Source organism: Panthera pardus, unplaced genomic scaffold, assembly GCF_024362965.1.
Source record: "Panthera pardus isolate Hobbes unplaced genomic scaffold, ASM2436296v1 HiC_scaffold_24, whole genome shotgun sequence".
Taxonomy (NCBI): Eukaryota; Metazoa; Chordata; class Mammalia; order Carnivora; family Felidae; genus Panthera; species Panthera pardus.
Window position 1 is genome coordinate 44586855 of NW_026526810.1, and position 23592 is coordinate 44610446.

At 44.5% G+C, this 23592-nt stretch overlaps 1 protein-coding gene and 1 pseudogene across 1 annotated transcript in view; one reads left to right on the forward strand and one right to left on the reverse strand.

Annotated features, from left to right (window-relative positions):
• MYO5C (myosin VC) overlaps positions 1–23592 on the forward strand; it is a 103547-nt gene that overhangs the window by 33324 nt on the left and 46631 nt on the right. Inside the window, exons 10-19 of the mRNA XM_019442094.2 lie at positions 1168–1433; positions 5502–5583; positions 6843–6983; positions 9017–9142; positions 14621–14704; positions 16453–16587; positions 17012–17109; positions 19544–19630; positions 20094–20205; positions 21249–21460. Of these exons, the coding sequence (XP_019297639.2) occupies positions 1168–1433; positions 5502–5583; positions 6843–6983; positions 9017–9142; positions 14621–14704; positions 16453–16587; positions 17012–17109; positions 19544–19630; positions 20094–20205; positions 21249–21460 (1343 nt within the window). The remainder of the gene's footprint in view (positions 1–1167; positions 1434–5501; positions 5584–6842; positions 6984–9016; positions 9143–14620; positions 14705–16452; positions 16588–17011; positions 17110–19543; positions 19631–20093; positions 20206–21248; positions 21461–23592) is intronic.
• Positions 17436–18424, reverse strand: LOC109262976 (glyceraldehyde-3-phosphate dehydrogenase-like; annotated as a pseudogene).

A 23592-nucleotide genomic window follows, 5' to 3' on the forward strand; every position in this document is an offset into this window, starting at 1 on the left:
GAGCCACCCAGGTGCCCCAAGATGTAGAATCTTCATAGCAAATTAGAGTTCTATAATTACTGGTCCTATCTTTGGAACATACATACCATTTGTTTGCATCAGAAACTTGAAATATCAGGCAAATACAATCTAGATGAAGTCACCTTTTTAAGAATTGTTGCCCCTTTCCTTCCCCCTGTGGCAGGACCTGTAGCTGAATGTTTTTGACTCAGATGGTTTAGTTCCTTCTTGGAAGGAAGAAGACCCATGACTCTGGCAGTCTGCTACACACTGAAGAGGTCAGGTGCCCGAGTAAAAGCTTTGTGTTCCTGGAATGTTGGTCAGAAGGGGTGTGGGTGGACAGTAAGGAGGTACTGGGACTTTTTAGGTTCTATGCTCCACTGTAATCTGATGCTTTTTAAGTACAACCACATGGTTTTCTGATTGCCTGTGATGATTCTACAGATTAGCCTGCCTCAGAAGTTCCCTTGCCAAAGAGGAATGATACTGCTCAGTCACAGGGTTCACACCTCCTTGCCAAGTGACAAGGACTCCTTGTCCATGCTGGTTGAGGACAAACAGAAACAGACCTTTCCTTGTCTGCTGACCAATGGGGCAGCTCTCATGCCCCAGCTGGGAGAGAAGCAAGATTTACTTTGTGTGTCCAGGAAAAGTCTTTGACACATTCACCCTGTCAGCTGAGAAGCCAGCTCTGTGAAGGGACCCCACCGGGTGCTCTGACGATGACATCTAGGTACCTTAGGACTAGGACCTCCCACGCAAAACCCGAGCACACAGGGAGGGACAGAGTGAGTGAACGTGCAACGGCAGGTGGCCCTGGCATCTTGCAAAGGAAAAAGAGGGACCTTGAGGCTGTGTCCACATGCACAGAAAGGGGAGGATTGCCTTCGTGGCCTTACTCACCCCTGACATTCTTCGGCCAGAATGAAAATCCAGGTGGGATGCAGCCCAGGACTACCAAGGCCATGTGCAGACCCCATGCTGCTGTGGCCCCTCCTGCCTTCCTCCCAGGCCTGCCTCTGTCTCATGAGGCCTGGTCATTCTCACGCCAGTTCATCCTCGTCTCTCACATAGGCCCAGATGGAGGCCGAGGGGCCCCTGCTGGGTGGGCTGGAGCTGGGTTGGATGGCCAGATGGCCCTGATGGGGTTTGTGCTTGTTTTTGAAGGAGGATGACACTCACCTGGAGGTGTTCTGTGAGCTCCTGGGCCTGGAGAGTGGCAAATTTGCTCAGTGGCTATGCAATCGGAAAATCATTACAACCTCTGAGACGGTGGTAAAACCCATGACCAGGCCCCAAGCTGTCAACGCCAGGGATGCACTGGCCAAAAAGATCTACGCTCACCTGTTCAACTTCATTGTGGACAGAATTAACCAAGCGTTGCAGTTTTCAGGCAAGCAGCACACTTTTATTGGTGTTTTGGACATTTATGGGTAAGATTCTCTTCTGTGAGCCTGTCTTTTGTCACTTAAATGTCAAATGCTCATTATTTTTAGATCATTTTGTTCTCGTTCCTTTTTTGTGTTTCACATGATCAGAAAGGTGGTGTTCTCTCTGTTTGCATGTATGAATGATAAGTATGGTGCCCTGGGCTCCAGTGTGTTTTATGTAGAGTGTATTAAATCAGTGCTGAATTAATAATGGCTGACATCAAGAGCTCACCATATGCTAGCTACTGTGCTGGATGGTTTTCATGTGCTTTCTCACTCTTCAAACAGAAAGGAAACAACCAAGGCTTAGACTCAGAAATGTGTTCGCGGTTGCTCTGTTGGTGGGAGAGCCCATTGCTGTGTGAAATTCCTGCTCATGTCTGAGGTGTGGAGCCCTAACACACCTTTCCCATTTCAAAGGGGCAAAATGACATTCCCAGACGTTCTGGACCTTGCTCATGTTCACAGGGTCCTAGGTCGACCCAAACCCAGGCTTTTGACCAGCCAGCTTCTCACACCAGAATCCTCTTCTGTTGTCGGACCCCAGCCCTTCTCCAGCTCTTCTAATACTGTTGGGGACCAAGTTCCCACCACACTGGAGGCACTTTTCCTCCTCTTTGCCCAGTCTTCCTTTTCTAAATCCCAGGCCAAACACGTGCTCAAGATGCCCACAGAATCCCCAGAGTGTGAGTAAGTGAGGACAGGCCAGCGTGGGAGGAGGCTCTGAGGGTTGTTGGAACTCAGGCTTCTGTTTGTCAACACCTGGCCTTAAATACCCAATGCCTCACCCCTCCCAGGACCAATCCTGGTTTCTCCGTGTGGGAAGGGGCAGATTATTCCATTTGAGGCATCACAGAGTATCCCACCTGGCTTGGGGAGTGTTCCCCCACACCCTGTGAGAAGCAGCCCAACCTCTCTTTCCCATACAAAGAGGAGAGCCCGGCTCCAGGCACCCCTACCCCAGCCTGCTGGAGGAGGGAGGAAGCAGATGGGCCATGATGCTGTTGAACTTTTACCCAGGTACAGAGAAACCGCTTTCCCGTAGTTTAATGTGAGACAATGCCTCAAGGGAGTTACTTTGTTTAATTTAGATTCTGAGTTAATGCATGTGACTCCCAATTAATAGCATATGTCAACAGTTCTAAAATACTGATACATCACTGGGATGGTCTAATAAATGATTTACCTTGTCTTGTTCTAAAAAGAGGATTTGAGCAGCCAGTAAAAATCTAAGTAGACTTTTAAAGTTTTTTTTTTTTAATGTTTTTTATTTGAGATAGGGAGAGGGGTAGGGGAGGGGCAGAGAGAGGGAGGGAGAGAATCCCAAGCAGGCTCTGTGCTGTCAGGGCAGAGACCAACTTAAGGCTCAGTCTCACAAACTGAAAGATCATGACCTGAGCCAAAATCAAGAGTGAAATGCTTCACCATCTAAGGTACCCAGGTGCCTCAACCTAAGTAGGCTTTTAAAATATAATAGTCTTATTTAACAATGGTCTCTTTCATTGTGGTGTAAATCCATGATTGTTATAATAATCTCTCTTCTGTGTTTTTTAATGTGTTAAAAATAAATAGTCCTTTAGGATATATTATTCCATTTATCCAACACAATCACGTGTGTGATTGGTGAATGGAATAGGGTCATGGCCCCTGCCCTCTTGGGATTTAATCTTAGTGGAGGAGGCAGGCAGGTAATTAGAGATTGAGAGGGTTCTTGTGATGGGAATAAGCAAATGAGCAGATGGATGTGCTGGAGGTTGGGGGGTGGGGGGAGGAGGGCAGCTGAGTACGAACCTCGGTGTGGAGGAGAATGGCTGGCAGGCAGCAGTCAGATCCACGAAGACCACTATCATAAGGAATTTGAAGTTTTGGTTCAGTGAGCAAATCAGAGACAGGAGTAACTATAAATTTATAAGAACTTGTTAGAGTATACTTTAAAATTTAAAAATTAAGTTCCTCTTCAGAAAGTCTAAAAGTAGCGTACTTGCTGCCATCCATGAATTAATGGTGCCTTCTAAAAAAAAAAAAAAAGAAAAAGAAAAAAAGAAAGGAACAAGCTCTTCTCTAAGTAACAGTGCTGCCACCTGGGGCGGATCCTTTCACTACTTTCTCCATCTGGTAAGCTCATGTGGATCAGCCCTTGCTCATGCTCGCCATGCAGCCTTTGAGGGAACGGGGCTCAATTCCACCTGGAAATACAGCAGCCCCAAAGTAAAACTTAGCAGTGCTGAAAAGCTGTGAGTCTGGAGGTGTCTGCTCAGAACAACATGAAGACTTGTGGTTCCCCAGCCAGTTGGGCCGGGGTCTGGAGCTATGTGCTGGGGTTGGTCTATGTGCTCTGGATCCAGAGTGGGAAGGGCCTGGGGCTAGGAGACAGAACCCTGGGAGCAAGCATGGCAGCAAACCAGTTGTGTGGCCCTGAGAGAGTCCAAGACCTCTCTAAACCTCAGTTTCTGCATCTATAAGATGGGGCCTCTCTCATAGGGTTATTCTGAACATCAAATGGAAGAAATTGTGAAGTTGCCTTAAGAACTATAAGCATCATTGAAATGTGAAATGTAGCTGATGTGCTTCTGGCATTTTAAGTCATAGATTTAGGTCTTCCCATGGCTTTTGAACTTTAGATCTGAGGGCCCATTTTGGGGAGAGGGAGTAGGCAAAAGGGCAGGAAAATAATAATTAATATTTGATATTCCATCCCTGCTGTAGAAAGCCTTGCTTTTGGCCCTGGCTATGGGCTGAGGAGCATAACAAGGCCCTTTGGACTCTCCCCCTGGCCTAGCGCTGGTCTGTCCACCGTGTCCAGACCGGCCCTGGGCTTCTGAGGGTACATGTGGAATGGGATCATCAAGAGCTATGTGGGTTCTGCTCCTGCTCTGATCATGCTGAAGCTGTCCAGAGTGCAATCCAGGCCCTCAACCTACCCTGGAATTCTGACCTGAGCCAAGCTGGCTCAGTCAAGTGAGGTTCCCAGGGAACCTGTGGTTGGAGTTGGCAGGAACCACTCAGAATTAAAGCAATTAAGAACCAAGGCTTTGGAGGTACTAAGAGCTGGGGTCAAATTGCATGTCTGGCACTACTCGCTGCTTTGGCCTCTGGCCCTCAGGTGTAACGGTGGGTCTTGCTGGTCCTGCACATAGGGCAGTGTTAGGGTTAAGTGAGGTCATAGGCCCTGACCCTAATACCTGCGGTGCAGGAGCGCTCCTGGCAGAAGCGTTCACCTGGCTGGGAGGCAAAAGTCGGTGCTGTGTTTTGTCCAGCCCACATCACCGCTTACAGGGTGAGAGAATTCACATGTGAGTCCAGATTTTCAGCTTCTCTTGTGAGTCGAGCCGTCTGGCATTCAGACCTGCGTTAATCATGGTCACGGCAGATGGAACGGAGTTGCAGCTGCCCCCGCAGGACAGCCTGCTTGTGGTAGCCTGCGGTACAGCTCACTGTAGTGCTGTCTCCAGCCCGCTCCCTGTTTCTGTCACCGCCTGCCTCCTCTCCAGTCTTGAGCTTGCAACTCCAGAGATCAGTATTTAAAGTCTAAAAGTAGACCCGATGGGGTCTGCTGGGCTGTGGACCATCGAATGACCTCGCCCTTGTCCTCCAAGAACGATGAAGCCAGGCTCTGAGGAGGCAGCTGTGAAACAAAGAGTGAGTGAACAGGAAACAGCATTGCCTTGACCTGAAAGCATGGGCCTTGTAGTCAGGCAGGCTCATAGTCGCTGCGTGACCTCAGGCACCTTTCTTAATCTCTCAGAGTCCCATTTCCTCATCGACAAAGAGAAGATAATTGGGTGTCAGTGCTGTTGTGTGAATCAAATGATGCATCCTCTTGTGACCAGCCTTCTGGAAGGCCTGCTTCAGGGTTGGTGCCTTGTACACACCAGATTCCTTGGATTGGCAGCTTGGAAAGAGATGATTTGTAACCTGCCAGGATATTAAAACCAAAAGCTGTGAGGCATATTTAAAATTTGCAGAAAACATAGCAAACTTCTAAACTGAAGTTCATCAAAAAATACTGAGCTATAAACAAATGTGTGTGCCCTTCAAGAAATGTTTTAATTTGTTTAAACCATATTTCAGTTTTGAAACCTTTGATGTGAACAGCTTTGAACAGTTTTGCATCAATTATGCTAATGAGAAGCTGCAACAGCAGTTTAACCTGGTAGGTGACTTTTCTGCCTTCTTTCTTTTCTGCCTAGTTCTCAACCCTGCATGCGAGCCAGAGTCTCTCTCTCTCCTCACATCTCCAGAGTAGTGAAGCAGCCACACGCTGGGTCACTGCACCACCTTGTGGCCATATCTTGAAATCATACTTGCCCATCCCTTTTCCTGTTTTTCTAGGTCCCTGGCCAGCTGCTCAGCTTCAGTTCATCGCCTCCCGTGCTTGCTCACAGACCCTCTGTGCAGCTAGACTGAATAATTTAGTTAGTTTCCACGGCCCCGCAAGCCTCTTTATCCTTGTACCTGCCCCTCTCGGTGCTGTAACCCACCTGCTCCTGTCCTGAGAGCTGAGATGGTTTGAATCTCAGCTCTCCCACGTTCTTCCTTTGGGACCTTGGGCTCAGAGCCTCAGTTTCCTCTTTTTTAAAACTGGGTCAGTAGTCTCTGCCTGCGTAATGTTGTAAGGAGAAGACCTAACACTGACTCATACTCATTAAATGTTTCTTTTCTTTCCTTTTCCTCTCTTTGGAATTAATCCATGTATACCGTTGAATTTCATCCCCTTGCAAATTTGTATTTTCTCAAGGATTCCCTGGAAGTTTAACATTTAATAACTACAAGTAAGGTTTATTCCAGGTAGATATGCTACGTAGCTCACTTGAAGTCACCCCACCATTCTTTGCATTCCCCTTAGTCCCCTCAGTACTGTGCTCTCTCTGGTCTGTTTGAGAGTCATTTGTTTCTCAGCTTCCTATTGGGCTTCTTCTCCTCACTGCCCCTCCCCTCCCCTCACCTGTAGCCAGGATAAGCCTGAGCCTGTCCTCTGGGAAGCCTCCCTGATACCTTTAGGGCCTGAACAAGGAGTGAACAAAGCTCTCCATGTTGTTGGCTTCTCACACTGGCCCCACAGCCAGCATTCTCGAGCAGGCTGGCTCCCACCGGCCAGAGAGGCGGCCTCTTTCTTGGATACCAGCAGTGCTATGAGCAGGGAGGGGTTGCAGGACCACCCTGAGTATGCAGGGTGTTGGGTAAACAGCATGTGGGGTTCCACTCAGACCAGGTGGGAGGATGACAGCTAGACTCAGGTTAGGAACTTGACAACATTGATCATGGATAAGGAGGGCTGCCTGTACCTCAGGGTCTTCCATAAATACTGCAAACCATTCGGGTGTCTGTATTTTCCAGATGCTTATGTCCTAGACTTTGGAAGCACACTTTAATGTTTTGTTTTATTTTCTCTATTAACTTCTGGATTTCCAGCATGTCTTTAAACTTGAACAAGAAGAATATATGAAGGAAGATATCCCTTGGACTCTGATAGATTTTTATGACAACCAACCAGTTATTGACTTGATTGAAGCAAAAATGGGCATTTTGGAGCTACTGGATGAAGAATGCTTGGTAACTTAAATTTTTTTTTCAACTTCCAAGTGGTAACAAATGAGAATATTACAAAATGGATTTTTTAAATGTACATTTAAATTTCAGATGTGTTACCCATTTGGTTGAGTATTAATCCTGGGACAGGAGTCCGTAGCAGGAACAGCAGAGGGCCGGGTGAGCCTCGCCCTCAGCATGTGTAGCCCACCATTGGGTAACACGCACAACCTCTCAGGCCATGTCCAGCAAGGGGGAGCCCTTTGAGCACCTAGGGGTATGTAGAATGGACCGGAAAATGGCAGGTGACTTCATGCCACTTGTTAATGACTAACAAGAATTGAGTTTTCTTTTGTTTCCTCATTCTTGTGAGTCATCCATTTGGAGGTGTAGCTGAAAACTCAACATCATATAATTTGAAAGAAGCGTTCTACTGTTGTTATGTCCTTCTGGGAGGAGCAACTTAACAGTGGGGCAGCCTAGCAATGTTCCTCATGGGACCTCAGGGACAAATAATCCCCAGGGCAGTATTTTGGTTTTGGTTTAAAGATTGTATTATGATGCTTAAACATAGATTTAGTTTCCTCTCCAGAGATTTATTTCTACCAAAAAAAAAAAATCATACTGTTGAAGACTTACTGGCATTTTCTCCCCAGAATTGTTGATTGCATGGTTTTACTCATGAATTATCGTATCTGGTACCACAGTGACAGAAGATTAAAGGGCTGGCATCAGGTCAAAGCATTCCGGAATGATCTAATGAGGGTAGGGTGCATAGGCCAAGGTAGCCTCCAGGAAATACTTGTACCTACTCTACACAGATATTCCCTAGGTGACCAATGTCACGAAGAAGCATGCAGGAGTCAAAGAAGCATGCAGGAGTCGTTTGGGCACAATGGGATATTAGCTTCACTAAGTTTGGATTGAATATAATTGATCACTTGCAAATCACCAGCATCAAGAACAAGTTTTGCAACTAAGCTTTGTTTCAGTACGTAGTTATTAGTTAAGCAGTCAAACAAAAGACAATCTATTTTTCTGAGATTGGGCAAAGTGGGGAGGACTATATTTAGGTGCCAGTCTTTCCCCATTCAATGGATAATAAAAGTCACATTCATGTAATGGAACCCATGCTATTTGTCCCCTGAACCTTTAGACTTCTCTAAGAAGAAGTAATAGGAATACTGCCAAATTTGCAAAAATAAATTTCTTCATTCTTGAGTCATCATATGTCCATTTCCTTCTAGTTTATAATATTTTGTTTGTCTAAAGGGGCATGGATATATCTGTTTAAATGGCACCCTAAAGATTATTAAGATCAAGGACAGATGTATGCCTAGAGTTGCTTTATAAAAAGGAACCATAGGGGCACCTGGGGTGGCTCAGTCAGTTAGGCGTCTGACTTTTGATTTCGGCTCATGTTCCTCTCATGGTTCATGGCATCGTGCCCCACATCTGGCTCTGCTGACAGTGTGGGGCCTGCTTGGGATTCTCTCTCTCCTCTCTCTTCCCCTCCCCCACTCATGTTCTCCTTCCCTCTCTTTCTCTCTCACTCAAAGTAAATAAATAAGCATTTAAAAAATAAATAAAATAAAATAAAAAATAAATAAATAATCAATAAAATAATTTTAAAAAATAAAAAAATTAAAAGGAGGGGCACCTGGGTGGCTCAGTCGGTTAAGTATCTGATTTTGACTCAGGTCATGGTCTCACAGTTGGTGAGTTTGAGCCCCGCATCGGGCTCTGTGCTGACAGCTCGGAGCCTGGAACCAGCTTTGGATTCTGTATCTTCCTCTCTCTCTTTGCCCATCCCTACACACACACACACACACACACACACACACACACACACACACACACAGTCTGTCTGTCTCTCTCCCCAAAATAAATAAATAAACATTAAAAATAATAAAAATAATAAAGATCAGCTGCAGATCTAAGCATCTCACTCTGGGGTTCCAGCTCACTTGATTTGTCAGAATTAGTGCTTTTTTGTGCTTCTTAACCTTTCGTCTCCAGTTGTCTTACTTACTATTTGGTTTGCTTTTGTCTTGCAGTTACCACATGGAACTGATGAAAACTGGCTTCAAAAGCTATACAATAATTTTGTCAACAAGAACGCTTTGTTTGAAAAGCCCAGAATGTCAAATACATCCTTTATCATCCAGCACTTTGCTGATAAGGTACAATGAAAGTCTGGAGCAATGCTGTCTGTGCTGGAGCTGTTCCCTGGTGGCAGCAGGCAGGCCAGAAACTTTTCTGATCAGATTCAAGTCACACGGCATATAGCTGTGATGAAGAATACATGCGTGTGTGTTTAACGATCTTTGTTTTTATCGCAAAATATGAGTTTCAACGGTACTGCCTTAAACATGAATGTGGTGCTAGTGGACCTCATTTCTGATTTTGGATTTACTGTGAATTCATTAGTCTCTTATCAGTTTATTTCCTCTATGAAGTTGTCAAAATCAAGGCAGCGTAATTGTTTTCTATAATGAAAGCTATATATTTTTTTGAGGTTTTCCTTTGTTATTCAGTTATATTTATTACAGTGGTAACATAGGTTGGCTGAAGATGTGTTTTCTGGGTGGTCTTTATTTTCTTCTTTATAGATCTATTTTTTATGAAACAAATGTTACCTTAATAAAAAGACAAAATTGATATAGTGGGAGAGGGGCCAAGATGGCAGAGCAGCATGGAAGCTCTTGGCTTCTCTCGTCACTGAAATGCTGCTAGATCAGCACCAAACCATTCTGTACACCTAGAAAATTGATGTGAGGATTAACCCAACAATCTGTATAACTTGAGCCACAGAACTTGGCAGGTACACAGCACGGAGAGTTCAGATGGGAAGAGAGAAGCCATGGAGGGTAGAGAGCCGTTTTTGCAGAGAGAGGACTGAGAAAATGGGGGAGAGTCCAGGAAAAGCACTCCCCCGAAAGTAGCTGGAGAGAAAGAAAAAGAGTGGAAACACCCACAAGTGACTGAACCAGAAAGGGAGAAAGGGAAAGGAGAGCGTTTCAATACCGTTAGTACTCTGGAAACAAGGTAGAGCAGAGTCAATATGTGGTGGTGCTCTGATGGGAAGGGCGAATCCCCAGAAGCAGACAGGGAGGTCCAAGGGCTCCGTGGACCACACAGGGAGAAGCTGTTCCCCTGCTAGGAGGGCATTTGGTAGAGGCTGTAGTGTCCCCACAGGCAAAGGTCCCAGCAGACCCCAGAGAACAGCCATGTTTGCTGGTATTGGAACAAAGACACCAGAGTGAGGTGAAACCTGGCATTGGTTGTGTGTTGTGTTTTGCCATAATCTCTGAACCTCAGCTGCTGTGCTATCCCATGAACATTTTCTGGGGCAGGCAGACACCTGGCCACAATCTCTGAAACTGTGCAACAGCATGACCGCATGAACATTTCTGGGGGGCAAGCCAGCACCTGGTCATTGCCCAGCAAGACCCTTCCCCAGAGGGTTGGAGCAAGTCGAAGCCACAGGGCTCTTAGAAGTGAGGGGTTTGGTAACACAGCCCCATTGAGATATAATTCAGGAGGGAAGTGCCATCTGGCAGGCTGACAGCTTGGACACAGACAGTGTAGAAGTGGGGAGTGGACAGAAGCCAGAGACAAAGGAGGGGTGCTTGATTGCTGGTCAGTGAGAGCTCAGAGTTCTGGTGCCAGAGACTGGGAAGCTGGGTGATGCCATTTTCACCTCTCTCATGCATCTGCATACAAGTGCTCTGTGCCACACCGATCCACCCCGGTAAACTAAGCAGTGCCACCTAGTAGAGAACGGAGCTGTTACATCAAGCTCCATCCAACTGCATCAACCAAGCCCTAGAGGATGACCACAAGTCTCTCTGCCTGTTTAGTGTACACACTATAAAATGCTTCAGAGTTTGACTTTTAGAGGAAACTGGATGTAATTTCATTATGTTTGCTGGTCCATCTATTTGAGTTTTTTTCTTTCTTTTCTTATTCTTGGATACAGAAAGAGAAAAAATTTATTTTCTGTTTTTTAAAAAAATATTTAAAAACTTTTTTACTATATTTTTTTTGTAAAATTTTAAATTCTATTTTATTTTCTTCATTTCATTTTATTCTGTTTTATTGGGACTTTTTAAAATTTTTTAAACATTTTATTACTTTCATCCTTTTTTTCTCTTCTTTTTCTTTCCCTTTTCTCTCTATTCTATCCAACTTCTTTCAACAACCAGACCCAAATACACCTAGGATCTAGATTCCTTTATTTGATTTTTTGTGTTGTTTTTAATTTTTTTAATTTTAATTTTTTATTTTATTAACTCTTTTTCATCTGCCAAAGTGACAAAACGAAGCCATTCACCCCAAAAGAAAGAGCAGGAAGAAATTACAGCTAGGGGGTTGCCTGAGTGGCTCAGTTAAGCGTCTGACTTCAGCTCAGGTCATGATCTTGCAGTTCACGAGTTCAAGCCTCGCGTTGGGCTCTGTGCTGACAGCTCAGAACCTGGAGTCCACTTCAGATTCTGTGTTTCCCTCTCTCTCTGCCCCTCCCCAGCTCACACTCTGTCTCTCTCAAAAATAAAAAGATTAAAAAAAAATTAGAGAACTCAGTGACTCATTAAAAAAGAAAAACATCTGAATCATAGGAGTCCCAGAAGATGAAGAGAGAGAAAAAAGGGGTAGAAGGTTTATGTGAGCAAATCATAGCGGAAAACTTTCCTAACCTGGAGAAAGACACAGACATCAAAATCCAGGAATCACAAAGAGCTCCCACTAAATTCAACAAAAACCAACCATTAACAAGGCATAATATAGTCAAATTCACAAAATACACAGACAAGGAAAGAATTATGAAAGCAGCAAGGGAAAAAAGTCCTTAACCTATAAGGGAAGACAGATGAGGTTCACAGCAGACCTATCCACAAAAACTTGGCAGGCCAGAAAGAAGTGGCAGGATATATTCAGTGTGCTGAATCAGAAAAATATGCAGCCAAGAATTATATATCCAGCAAGGCTGTCATTCAAAATAGAAGGAGAGATAAAGAGTTTCCCAGGCAAACTAAAACTAAAGGAGTCTGTGACCACTAAACCTCGCCTGCAAGAAATTTTAAGGGGGATTCTCTGAGGGGTCATAATTAAGGGGTCTATCCACCAAGAAGATGTAACAATTATAAACATTTATGCCCCCAACATGATGAACCTAAATATATAAACCAGTTGATCACAAACATAAAGAAACTCATTGATAATAATACCATAATAGTAGGGGATTTCAACATCCCACTTACAGCATATTTCTTAAATTCCACATATGAGTGAAGTCACATGATATTTATCTTTCGCTGACATATTTCACTTAGCATAATACACTCTAGTTCCATCCATGTTGTTGCAAATGGTTAAGATTTCATTCTTTTTGATCACTGAGTAATATTATGGTGTTTATATATATATATATATATATATATATATATATATATATATATACACACACACACACACACACACACATACATACATACCACATCTTTAGACATTCATCTATCGATGGTCATTTAGGCTCTTTCCATACTTTCACTATTGTCATTAACACTGCTATAAACATTGGGGTGCATGTGCCCCCTTTCAATCAGCATTTTTATATCCTTTGGATAAATACCTGGTAGTGCAGTTGCTGGGTTGTAAGGTACTTCTGTTTTTAATTTTTTGAGGAACCTCCATACTGTTTTCAAGACTAGCTGTACCAGTTTGCATTCCCACCAGCAGTGCAAAAGGGTTCCCCTTTCTCTATATCTATTGTTTCCTGAATTGTTAATTTTAGTCACTCTGACAGGTGTAAGGGGGTATCTCATTGTGGTTTTGATTTGTATTTCCCTGATGATGAGTGATGTTGAACGTCTTTTCATATGTCTGCTAGCCATCTGGATGTCTTCTTTGGAAAAGTGTCTATTCATGTCTTTTGCCCGTTTCTTCACTAGATTATTTGTTCTTTGGATGTTGAGTTTGATAAGTTCTTTATAGATTTTGAATACTAACCCTTTATCCGATATGTCATTTGAAAATGTCTTCTCCCATTCCACTGGTTGCCTTTTAGTTTTGTTGATTGCTTCCTTCGCCGTGCAGAAGCTTTTTATCTTGATGAGGTCCCAGTAATTCATTTTTGCTTTTGTTTCCCTTGCCTTGGGAGACATGTCTAGTAAGAAGTTGCTGTGTCTGAGGTCAAAGAGGTTGTTGCCTGCTTTCTCCTTGAGGATTTTGATGGTTTCCTGTCTTATATTTAGGTCTTTCATCCATTTTGAGATTATTTTTGTGTGTGGTGTAAGAAAGTGGTCCATGTTCATTCTTCTACATGTCGCTGTCCAGTTTTCCCAGCACCATTTGCTGAAGAGACTGTCTTTTTTCCATTGGATATTCCTTCCTGCTTTGTCAAAGATTAGTTGGCCGTATATTTGTGGGTCCATTTCTGGGTTCTCTACTCTGTTCCACTGATTCATGTGCCTGTTTTTGTGCCAGTACCATACTGTCTTGATGATTACAGCTTTGTAATACAGCTTGAAGTCAAGAATTATGATGCCTCCAGCTTTGGCTATTCAATGTCTTTTCTGGTTCCATACAAATTTTAGGATTGTTTGTTCTGTGAAGAATGCTGGTGTTATTTTGATAGGGATTGCATTGAATATGTAGACTGCTTTGGGTAGTATTGACATTTTAACGATACTTGTTATTCCAATCCATGAGCATGGAATGTTTTTCCATTTTTTTTTGTCTTCTTCAGTTTCTTTCATGTGCTTTCTATAGTTTTCAGCATATAGATGTTTTACCTCTTGGTTAGGTTTATTCCTAGGTATTTTATGGGTTTTGGTGCAATTGTAAATGGGATCAATTCCTTGATTTCTGTTTCTGCTGCTTCATTTTGGTGTATAGAAATCCCACAGATTTCCATATATTGATTTTTAAACATATTTTCTAATTTATGAAAATTTATGACAAGTAGATATTACATTATAAACTATGTAAACTAGAGGCATAAACTATTGGAGTTTGAATTTTTAAGCACCCACCCTGGATATGTTATTGTTTGAGAGATTCAGGAAGCCTTATGGATAAGGAAGGGCCATGTGGAGACTTTTTGTAAGCCAAATTCAGGCAATGTGAACATTTACTCACTCTAACCTGACCCCAAGGGCTTTGGTGGCCTTTGAAAGTTTAGTGGTCAGACAAATCTTACTTTCTACCATATTAATGCTGATTTAGGATAGTATTTTGGTTTGAACCCAAAGGACAACACTGAGCTTTTTTCCTCCTGATGGCTTTTTTTTCCTCCTAAGGCAGAGTGAACCTTAAGCCTGGTCTTCTTAGACCTGTGTGTGTATTAACTTCAGACATTGCAGGGAATGACTGGTCACCTGTGGCTAGAGGGAACTGGCAGGAGAATACAGAGTGATCAGTGACAAGTTAGAAATCAAGGCAGTGGGAGAGCCTGGCTCTTTCCAGCAAGTGACATATTCCCAGCTTCCGAAGTTTTATATGATAGAGTTCCTGTGATAAACAGAAACAGAATCTGTTTTTAGAAGATTGCTTTTTTAGTACCTTCATTATTCATTCTTAGAAAAAGAGAAAAACTCCTTGGTCTTAGATGCTGTCTGCTTTTGCTTCTTTGGCAATAATTAAATCCTTTCTCTGCACAGGTAGAATATAAATGTGAAGGTTTTCTTGAGAAGAACAGAGATACCGTATATGATATGCTGGTTGAAATCTTGAGAGCAAGCAAGGTTTGTAAGGTCCTACGATTGTAATTAATGTTATTCATTATATAACTTGAAATGGATCTATATGTGTATCAGGAAAGAGTAAGAAGTGTGTGGTTATGTGTACTGTCTTGCAGTGGCAAACTGTAGCTCATGCTTAGAAAAAATAACTATTTTGGAATTGGGACTAAAACATGTACCAAGCTTCTGACAGCTTGCAGACAAATCTCCACTAGGTGCAATATCAGAAATCAAATATGCAGATGCCAGAGAGGAAGGATAGCTACTATAACCAGTTAAAAGACCACAGTTTACATTTTATTCATTCTTTCACAAATATGTATATAGCACCTACCATGTGCCAAGCACTGGCCCTAGATTCTGGTTATAGCAGTGAGCAAGGCAGCCAGGATGCATGCCCTCATGAAGCTCACTATTCTAGAGGGAATGACATACCCTAACCACATAAGTAGCAATGGCACGTAGTGCTAAGCACATGAAAGAAACCAGGGCAAGACAGAGAGAGGGTGACCTGGAAAGGGAGTGCTGGCTCAGATGTGCAGGCTCCTCGAATCCACAGTTCTATGTGAGGAGTAGGGTCACCAAAGGAATGACTTCTGGGTTTTCCTTTTCCCCTTTGAACATTTCCTTATTAATAGTTGACAATAAGAATATTCCATACACAAGCCTTCATTTTGTGAACAGTTTAGATCGTATTTATTTTTCTTATTTTGAAAGATCCCTAAGCCTTTGTTCATATTCAAGTATTTTGACAGTTTCCCACATAAGCATGAGCACTTCTACTAACAATCATATAGAAGTCGCAGGCATGACAACTTCAGTTATTAAAACCGATTTATGATAGAGAATTCAATATGGAAATGGCCTGCATCTTGTGTACAAAATTAGTTCATTTAATTCACCAATTGCTTACTCATCCCCAAGCATACCCTGGGGTCCGGTCTGGAAGGTGAATGCAGATCACATCAAAGCACAGATGGGTCTCTCTGCTGAGCACGAAACCTCTCAGAGGCGTGGGAAGTACAGATCCACGGGTTTTGCAGCTGGAGCATACAAGGATATATTAGGCAGTGATTCTCCCCCAAAGGAGATTGTCAGTGTTAGATTTAAAAGAAAAAAACATGAGTTTTGCTCTAAGAAGATAAGACATTTAAAGAAGTCATTGATGCATGATAGAAAGTAATGAATATCTTAGAAGACACTCATAAGTGAAAGATTTTTTTTATGTAGAAGAAATTGAAATTAATTTGAGTCAGGGCACAATTTTCTTTTTACCTTTGTTTTAAGCTTAATCGAAGCCAGTGAGTGGGGTAGAGCTAGAAAATATTTTAATAGAACCTTGAGTAATGGGTAGAGTTTGGATTTACAGGGATGAGAACACGAGGTAGGAGGGAGGAGAGTCCAGGTGTTGAAACAGTATGAGCCAAGGCACAGAGGTAGGGCTAGTAAATGTCTCCACTGTGTAAATGTCCATACAGACATTTAATATATATCTAATATATATATGGAATATAAATATGACATATAGACATTTGCATGGATTGCCTGTCTGCTTAGATTCCTGGAAAGAAGTTATGCATCATCCAGGGGGAGGAGTGTCCTCTTGTGGGATTCAGATTAGGCTGTAGAGATTGGTGGAGACCGCTAACCTCATTTTACATGGGGTTCTTATGACCATTTATGAGGTTTGTATCACCTGCTGACTATGAGTGAACACCTTTGGACATTGAAATCCCCTCTGTTCCTTCCAGTTTCATCTCTGTGCCAGCTTTTTTCAAGAAAATCCAGTTCCTCCTTCCCCTTTCGGTTCAGCGATCACAGTCAAATCTGCAAAGCCAGTCATCAAGCCAAACAACAAGCAGTTCCGGACCACAGTGGGGAGCAAGGTACACAGAAAGTACCTGAGGATGGGGCCAGGCCCCACAGGGAGCCAGGCAGTGGTGGGGCCCACATTCCAGGCCTGGACATGGGCACTGACCTGGTTCACATCTAGTATATACGTAAATGCAAAGAAAAGTCACAGCTCATTGGCATCATCCCTCAGCCTCCAAGGCCGCACAGGCCTGAGAAAACCACGTGCCCAATAACGTGATTTACTAAGTTCTTGCTATTTGGGAGAATTGGTTAGAGCAGAATTCTGTCCAGAACATAGGACATGCTAATACTCACAGTCACAGATTAAAACCTTTCATAATAGATGTTAATGCATGAAGCTAACTCTTCTTCTTAATTTACTAAGGTTGGCCCTTTTGTTTTCCTTGATATGAGTATCAAATTTCAGCATATTTGTTCTCTGACTTTGTTTCCTAGTTCCGCAGCTCTCTGTACTTGCTCATGGAAACCCTCAATGCAACCACACCCCACTATGTCCGATGCATCAAGCCAAATGATGAAAAATTACCCTTCGAGTAAGTGCTTTTATGCAGGAGAGGGAAAACACTGAGGCCATTTCTGCCACAATGTTGGAGAATTTGCTTATAATTCTCTTGAACTTTACTGTTTCTGGTTTTTTGTTTTGTTTTGTTTTTTGGCTAAGTACAGTATACTTTAGTGATGGGACATGATAAGGTAGGGCTTCCCAAGCCCCTCCCTTCCTCTGGGGGCTCTGGAATGGAAACTGTGTAGGTTGGGAGATTCTCAGTGTGTTTGGGGATGAGTTGAGGCAAGGACTCCCCACCAGCTGAAGTCTTTCTCTTCTTCCTGCATTTTCTGGGGCTGGTGATCCAGAGGGCTCTTACTCCTTGGAAGTGATGTGCACCATAACGTCTTCCACCCAATTGCTATAGCCAAATTCATTGTCATATCAGAAAATGAGCTTGACAAAGTGGTCATTGAGAACAATGTCAACCCCAGCATCAAAGGTGAACGAATAGGTGTAACTGTTAAAGTTGCAGAGACAACCTGGTCGTCAATGAAGTCCAGGATGCCCTTGAGGGGGCCCTCTGATGCCTGTTTCACCACCTTTTTGGTGTCAGCATATTTGGCACCTTTCTCCAGGCGGCAGGTCATATCCACAACGGACACAATGGAGTTGGAGCATGGAAGGCTGTGCCAGTGAGCTGCCCACTCAGCTCAGGGATGACCTTGCCCACAGCTTTGGCAGCACCAGTAGAAGCAGAAATGATATTCTGGGCAGCCCCTCGGCGATCATGCCACAGCTTCCCGAAGGGGACATCCACCATCTTCTGGGTGTCATGGACTGTGGTCATGAGTCCCTCCATGATGCCAAAGTTGTCATGGATAACCTTGGCCAGAGGGGCCAAGCAGTTGGTGGTGCAGGAGGCATTGCTGACAATCTTGAGGGAGTTGTCATACTTTTCGTGGTTCATGCCCATCACAAACATGGGCATCAGCAGGAGGGGCAGAGATGATGACCCTCTTGGCCCCACCCTTCACGTGAGCCCCAGTCCTCTCCATGGTAATGAAGACCCCAATGGACTCCACAACATACTCAGCACCAGCATTGCCCCATTTGATTTTGGTGGAATCTTGCTGCTACAAGATGGAGATGGGCTTTCCATTGATGACAACTTTCCCATTCTCAGCCTTGACTGTGCCGTGAAATTTGCTTTGGGTGGAATCATACTGGAACATGTACACCATGTAGTTGAGGTCAGTGAAGAGGTCATTGATGACAACCATATCCACTTTGCCAGGGTTAAAATCAGCCCTGGTGACCAGGTGTCCAATACCGCCAAATCCATTTACTCCAACCTTCACCATCGTGTCTCAGGGACACAGCTGGAAGTTCAGCAGAAGATGCTGCTGTCTTTTGAATGAGGAGGAGCAGAGAGCCTGTTGCTGTTTTTTTAATGATTCAGAGCAGTCCCATCCTTTACATATACTGTTAACTAGCACAAGCTCTCTCTTATGGCTAAACCACCTTGTCTCCAGGGTGAAGCAAAGGGGATAGATTTGAAAGAATAGTCTACAACTGAAGTTGATGCAGCAGAGAAAGCCAGAACGTCTCCTTGATTATAAGAAGAATTTGTATATGGCATGGTGACTACAGTTAATAATATTGTGCTGCATGTTTGAAAGTTGCTAAGAGAATAGATCTTAAGAGTCCTTGTCACAAGAAAAAAAAAAACTGCTGTAACTATGTGCCATGATGAATGTGATCTAGACTTCTTTTGATTGTTTCGCAATATATTACAAATGCCGAGTCATTATGCTGTGCACCTGACACTACTAGAATGCTGCATGTCAGTTATACCTCAATAAGAAAGAAAAGAATTTGTTTTTTGAAAGAAATTCTGTAGAGGAACAGAGGTTTCTTCCTCAAATATGGCATGAGATATTAGACTTGTTCTCTGGGGCCCCCCAGGAAAACCCCAGACCTAGGAGTGGACTTTGTAGGGTCTCTTTTAACTGACTAGACCTAAGATGTGTCTGAGGGTCATGCACTGTCCATGGAGGTGGTGTATGTGTCCGTGGGCCACCAAAGGGTCCGACCTCAGCCAGAGGGTACCCTGTAAAGGGAATTCAAACAGCAAATGGGCATTTGAATGCGGTGAGTGGAAATATTTCTTCCACGCTGGTTGTCATTTGAAGCTGAACCAAAGGCCACTTCCCCCACAAGACCTTTTCCATTTCCACCATCATAATCCAGCACTCCTTTCTCTGTGACCTCAGCACAGCTTCCTGAACTCTCACAGAGTTGCTGTTTTCATTTGTCCTCTGGCAGGTGTCCATTAAGTAGCTGCTGGGTGCCCTGCGTGGGGATCACAGAGGCAGACCCCGCTCCTCAGGGCTCACAGTCCAGGCAGGTTTGCTGCACTGCTCATGGGCATATTTGTCCATCATGACAGCTTAACACATATTTAAATCTTCTTCTTTAAGATTCGACTCTAAAAGGATTGTTCAGCAGCTGCGAGCCTGCGGCGTTTTAGAAACAATTCGCATTAGTGCGCAGAGCTACCCTTCCAGGTGGGTTGTCTCTCCTTGTTTTGGGGGGAAAATGCTGACCTTCAGGTCTGCTGAGAACCGAGGGAGAGGCTGCCATGTTTTTTGTCAGGTACTTGCATAAGATGCCCCAAGATATTCCCACTCTTCCCTGGGAAGGCCAGAGGGGGCCCCTGGCGGCCATGTGCCGGTCAGGGGCCACCATCATCCCATCACCTGTTTTCACTGCTAGTGAACATCACCTCCTGCCTCCCCACTGCTCCTGAGAGGAGGAGATGGAGGGGGAGGAGAGCATAATCATCAGAGTAGAGTATTGGCAAAAAAAAAAAAAACCACTCCTGGTCCGCTGTGTTCAGGGTGAGGTCAAAGGTCAAAGTTCAGAACAGACTCCCATCTACCCCCACTGCCACCCCAGCAGCAGTGGGATCCACAGACATGCCATGTTTCCTCACAGCCACACCTCCTCAGATCCTCTTTGACTTTGCAGGTGGACATACATTGAGTTCTACAGTCGCTATGGTGTGCTCATGACCAAGCAGGAGCTTTCGTTCAGTGATAAAAAGGAGGTGTGCAAGGTGGTTTTACACAGGCTCATCCAGGTCAGTCTTGCTCAGCTCCTGGAATCATGGGCTCTTACCCAGATGCCCATCTCCCAAATGTGTTTCCCTACCCACCTGTCCCATGACTGTGTTGTCATGAATGCCAAAGATGAAAGAAAATATGCCCAAGCATTTGAGTGCTAAGGAGATCAGAGCAGACACACTCACAGGGGCATCATCTCCTGAGAGTAGGAGTCACCATTACAGACCCAGGCTTGAACCCTGACCTCCCCCAGAGTCCTCCTATCATACTCTGACCTCCCACAATTTAAGGAACTTCGATGGGCCTGGCTTATATTACACAGTCAACTGAGCCTGCCACTACACCAGGAGGTTCCCAAACATGGCACTCCATGTGTACTTAGGTCATTGCTCTGGCAGTGAGTTTGATAGAAAAGAAGTGGGGACAGAGTTACCATGGCCAGGAAAGGAGGTGGTGAAGACAAACCAAAATAAAGGCAGAAACCAGACCTTTCCAGGCTCTGCTCTATTGTAGAAACCACATATGAGAAGCCAAAGCTCCCCAATGGCCTAAGAATCACCAAGCATGCACTCAGCCCTCCTACCCCACAGACAGACCCGGACCCCTGAACCTCAAGTCCATTTCTTCCCCCAGTGGCTTTAAACAAGTCACAGTATAAATTTCTAGGCCATAATCAGAAGTTTTCTGCCTTGGGGCACCTGGGTGGCTAAGTCAGTTGAGCATCCAACTTTGGCTCAGGTCATGATCTCACAGTTCACAAGTTCGAGCCCCATGTTGGGCTCTGTGCTGACAGCTCAGAGCCTGGAACCTGCTTCGGATTCTGTGTCTCCTCTATCTGCCCCTCCCCCCACCTCACTCTCTCTCTCTCTTTCTCTCTCTCTCTCAAAAATAAATATACGTTAAAAATTTTTTTAACAAAAAGAATCTTTCTGCTTTATGTCAAGGAACAGGTGTGTCAAAAATAACAATATTTTGGCACCTTCGAATCTCTTAAACATCTTTTCCAAATACTATAAACTCTGAAGGATTTATTTGTGATTCTATCATTTTTCTCTTCCAGGATTCTAATCAGTACCAGTTTGGTAAAACCAAAATTTTCTTCAGAGCAGGACAAGTGGCTTATTTAGAGAAACTCCGATTGGATAAGCTCAGGCAGAGTTGTGTTGTGATACAAAAGCACATCCGTGGCTGGCTCCAGAGAAAAAAGTTTCTCCGAGAAAGACAAGCTGTCCTGACAATCCAGCAGTACTTCCGGGGTCAGCAAACTGTGAGGTATGGCCGGGTCAGCAAACTGAGGTATGGCCAGAGCCGAGGAAGAGGTGCGGAATTGTGTGGCCCACTCTCCTAACTGCTCATCGCTGGGGGAGGGACCTGTCAAGGACAAATGGCCTTTCTCCTGGGGGGTGCAGATGTGTGTTGGTGTCCTCCTGGGGCCAGCCGTGAGTCTACCTACCTTAGGGCAGGTAGTCCTGACTACGCCTACTGTTCCCATGGCAGCGGTGACAACTAGGACCCTGAAGAGAGGAAGCTTCAATCAGGGTCTTGCTGAAGCAAATCAGAATCCCCAGTGAGACCAGGAAGAGGGACTGGGCCCTTTTTCTGTGGGAATTGAAAATGCCTAAGACAGGGCCCTAGGGAAGTCCCTAAGTAAATGCCATGAGTAACCACTGACCAGCCTCCCTGCAGATGGGGAGGGGGCAGGCCGTGCCTTAGGGGATCCATGGCAAGGCTCTGCCAGCAAACACAGAGCCCTCTCCCAAGGGATGGCTGAGTGGAGGGCAGGTCCACCAATCCCAGCCCTCACTGAGTGCTCCCACGAGGCTGTGCCGGGCTGGCCTATGAGATGGCATTCTTCCCAGACAACAGTGTGTGCTTGCCTGTGTCTGTGCTGCCTCCTTCCTTGGCACGCTGTGAGGATAGTTGAGAAGGCAAGTATTTAAGAGTCAGACCGTGTCACTGAACTTCACCTCTTCCTGAGCTTGAGGCCTGACCTCCAGCAGCATCTGGGCCTGTTTACGTGATTGGCACACCATGGCCTCAGCACCACGGCCTCGGCATACTCCAAACTAGACTCACCATCCCACCTCAGGTGACCATCTTACATACACAGCCAGGCTTTCCCTCCCCTGCCCTGGGTCAGTCAATAGAAGCAGTCTCCAGTGCAGGAAAGCCCAGGGTTCTCTTCTTCCCCAACTCATGCTCCCTTTCTGTTTAGGAATCACCAAACCCTGACAGCTCTACCCCTGCTTACTTCTTGTGTCTGCCCTATCATTCCATTCCCACACCCTGGCCCTAGATTTGACCTTCACCACCACTTGCTTTATGGTCCTACAACACAGCCTCTACCTGCTGCGTGTCTTCCTGAAGCAGGGCCTGATGGAGCCACTGTCCTCCTCTTGCCTTTAATGCCTCCTGTGACCCCTATTTCCTACACTCAGTCTCTGACATGAGTGTTCAAGGCCCCCCATGGCCTAGATACATTCATAAGAATGGAAGCTCTGGGAGAACCAGGGTCATACTTTCGCACCCCAGAGTAGGTATTCAGTAAATATACTTTTAAATAACAGGATGCCTCAGTGGCTCAGTTGGTTAAGCGTCCCACTCTTGATTTCGGTCAGGTCATGATCTCACAGTTTTGGGTTCAAGCCCCATGTCAGGCTCTGTCCTGACAGCGAGGAGCCTGCTTGGGGTTCTCTGTCTCTCTCTCACTCTCTGCCCCTCTCCTGCTCATTCTCTCTCTCAAAATAAATAAATAAGCTTAAATAACAAATGGTTTCTATTTTTCTAACCTCACTGGCTAATTTTCTTCATGTATCTTATTTTCTAGCAATTTCAGAGAGATTCTCTTTTTCTGAATATTTCAGGCATGGCTAGGCCTCCATGTGTTCACTGATCCTTAGCCTGAAATGCCTTTTCCAACCTTCACTGTCTACAGAAATCCCACCTCTCCATCAAGGGCAGACTCACAAGCAGAATGATAGTTCTGTACACTCTCTTTTACAGATATTTTAGTAGTTATTTTATGTTTCCTCTTGTCCCACTTGGCCATTTGTAAGTCTGTCTGCTACATGAGGTTGTAAACTATGAAGGTAAGAACTTTGTTCTTCACTTCTAGTCCTTTAGACAGGAGTTGACAAACTTTTTCTGTTAAAGCCACAACTACTTCAGGCTTTAGGGGCCTTGCAGTTTCTCTCAACTATTCAAGTCTGCCGTTATTAGCCATGAATGATATACAAATAATAGGTGTGGTTGCATTGCCATAACACTTGGCAATAGCAACAGGTGGAAGGCTGCAGAGTTGGTCCCCAGGCTATAATTTGCCCTGATCTAGAGCCTCTAGCGTGATTTCCCACAAGGATGGATAAGCAGTGCGAAAGCCTGGTTTTGTTTCCACATATGTGAGT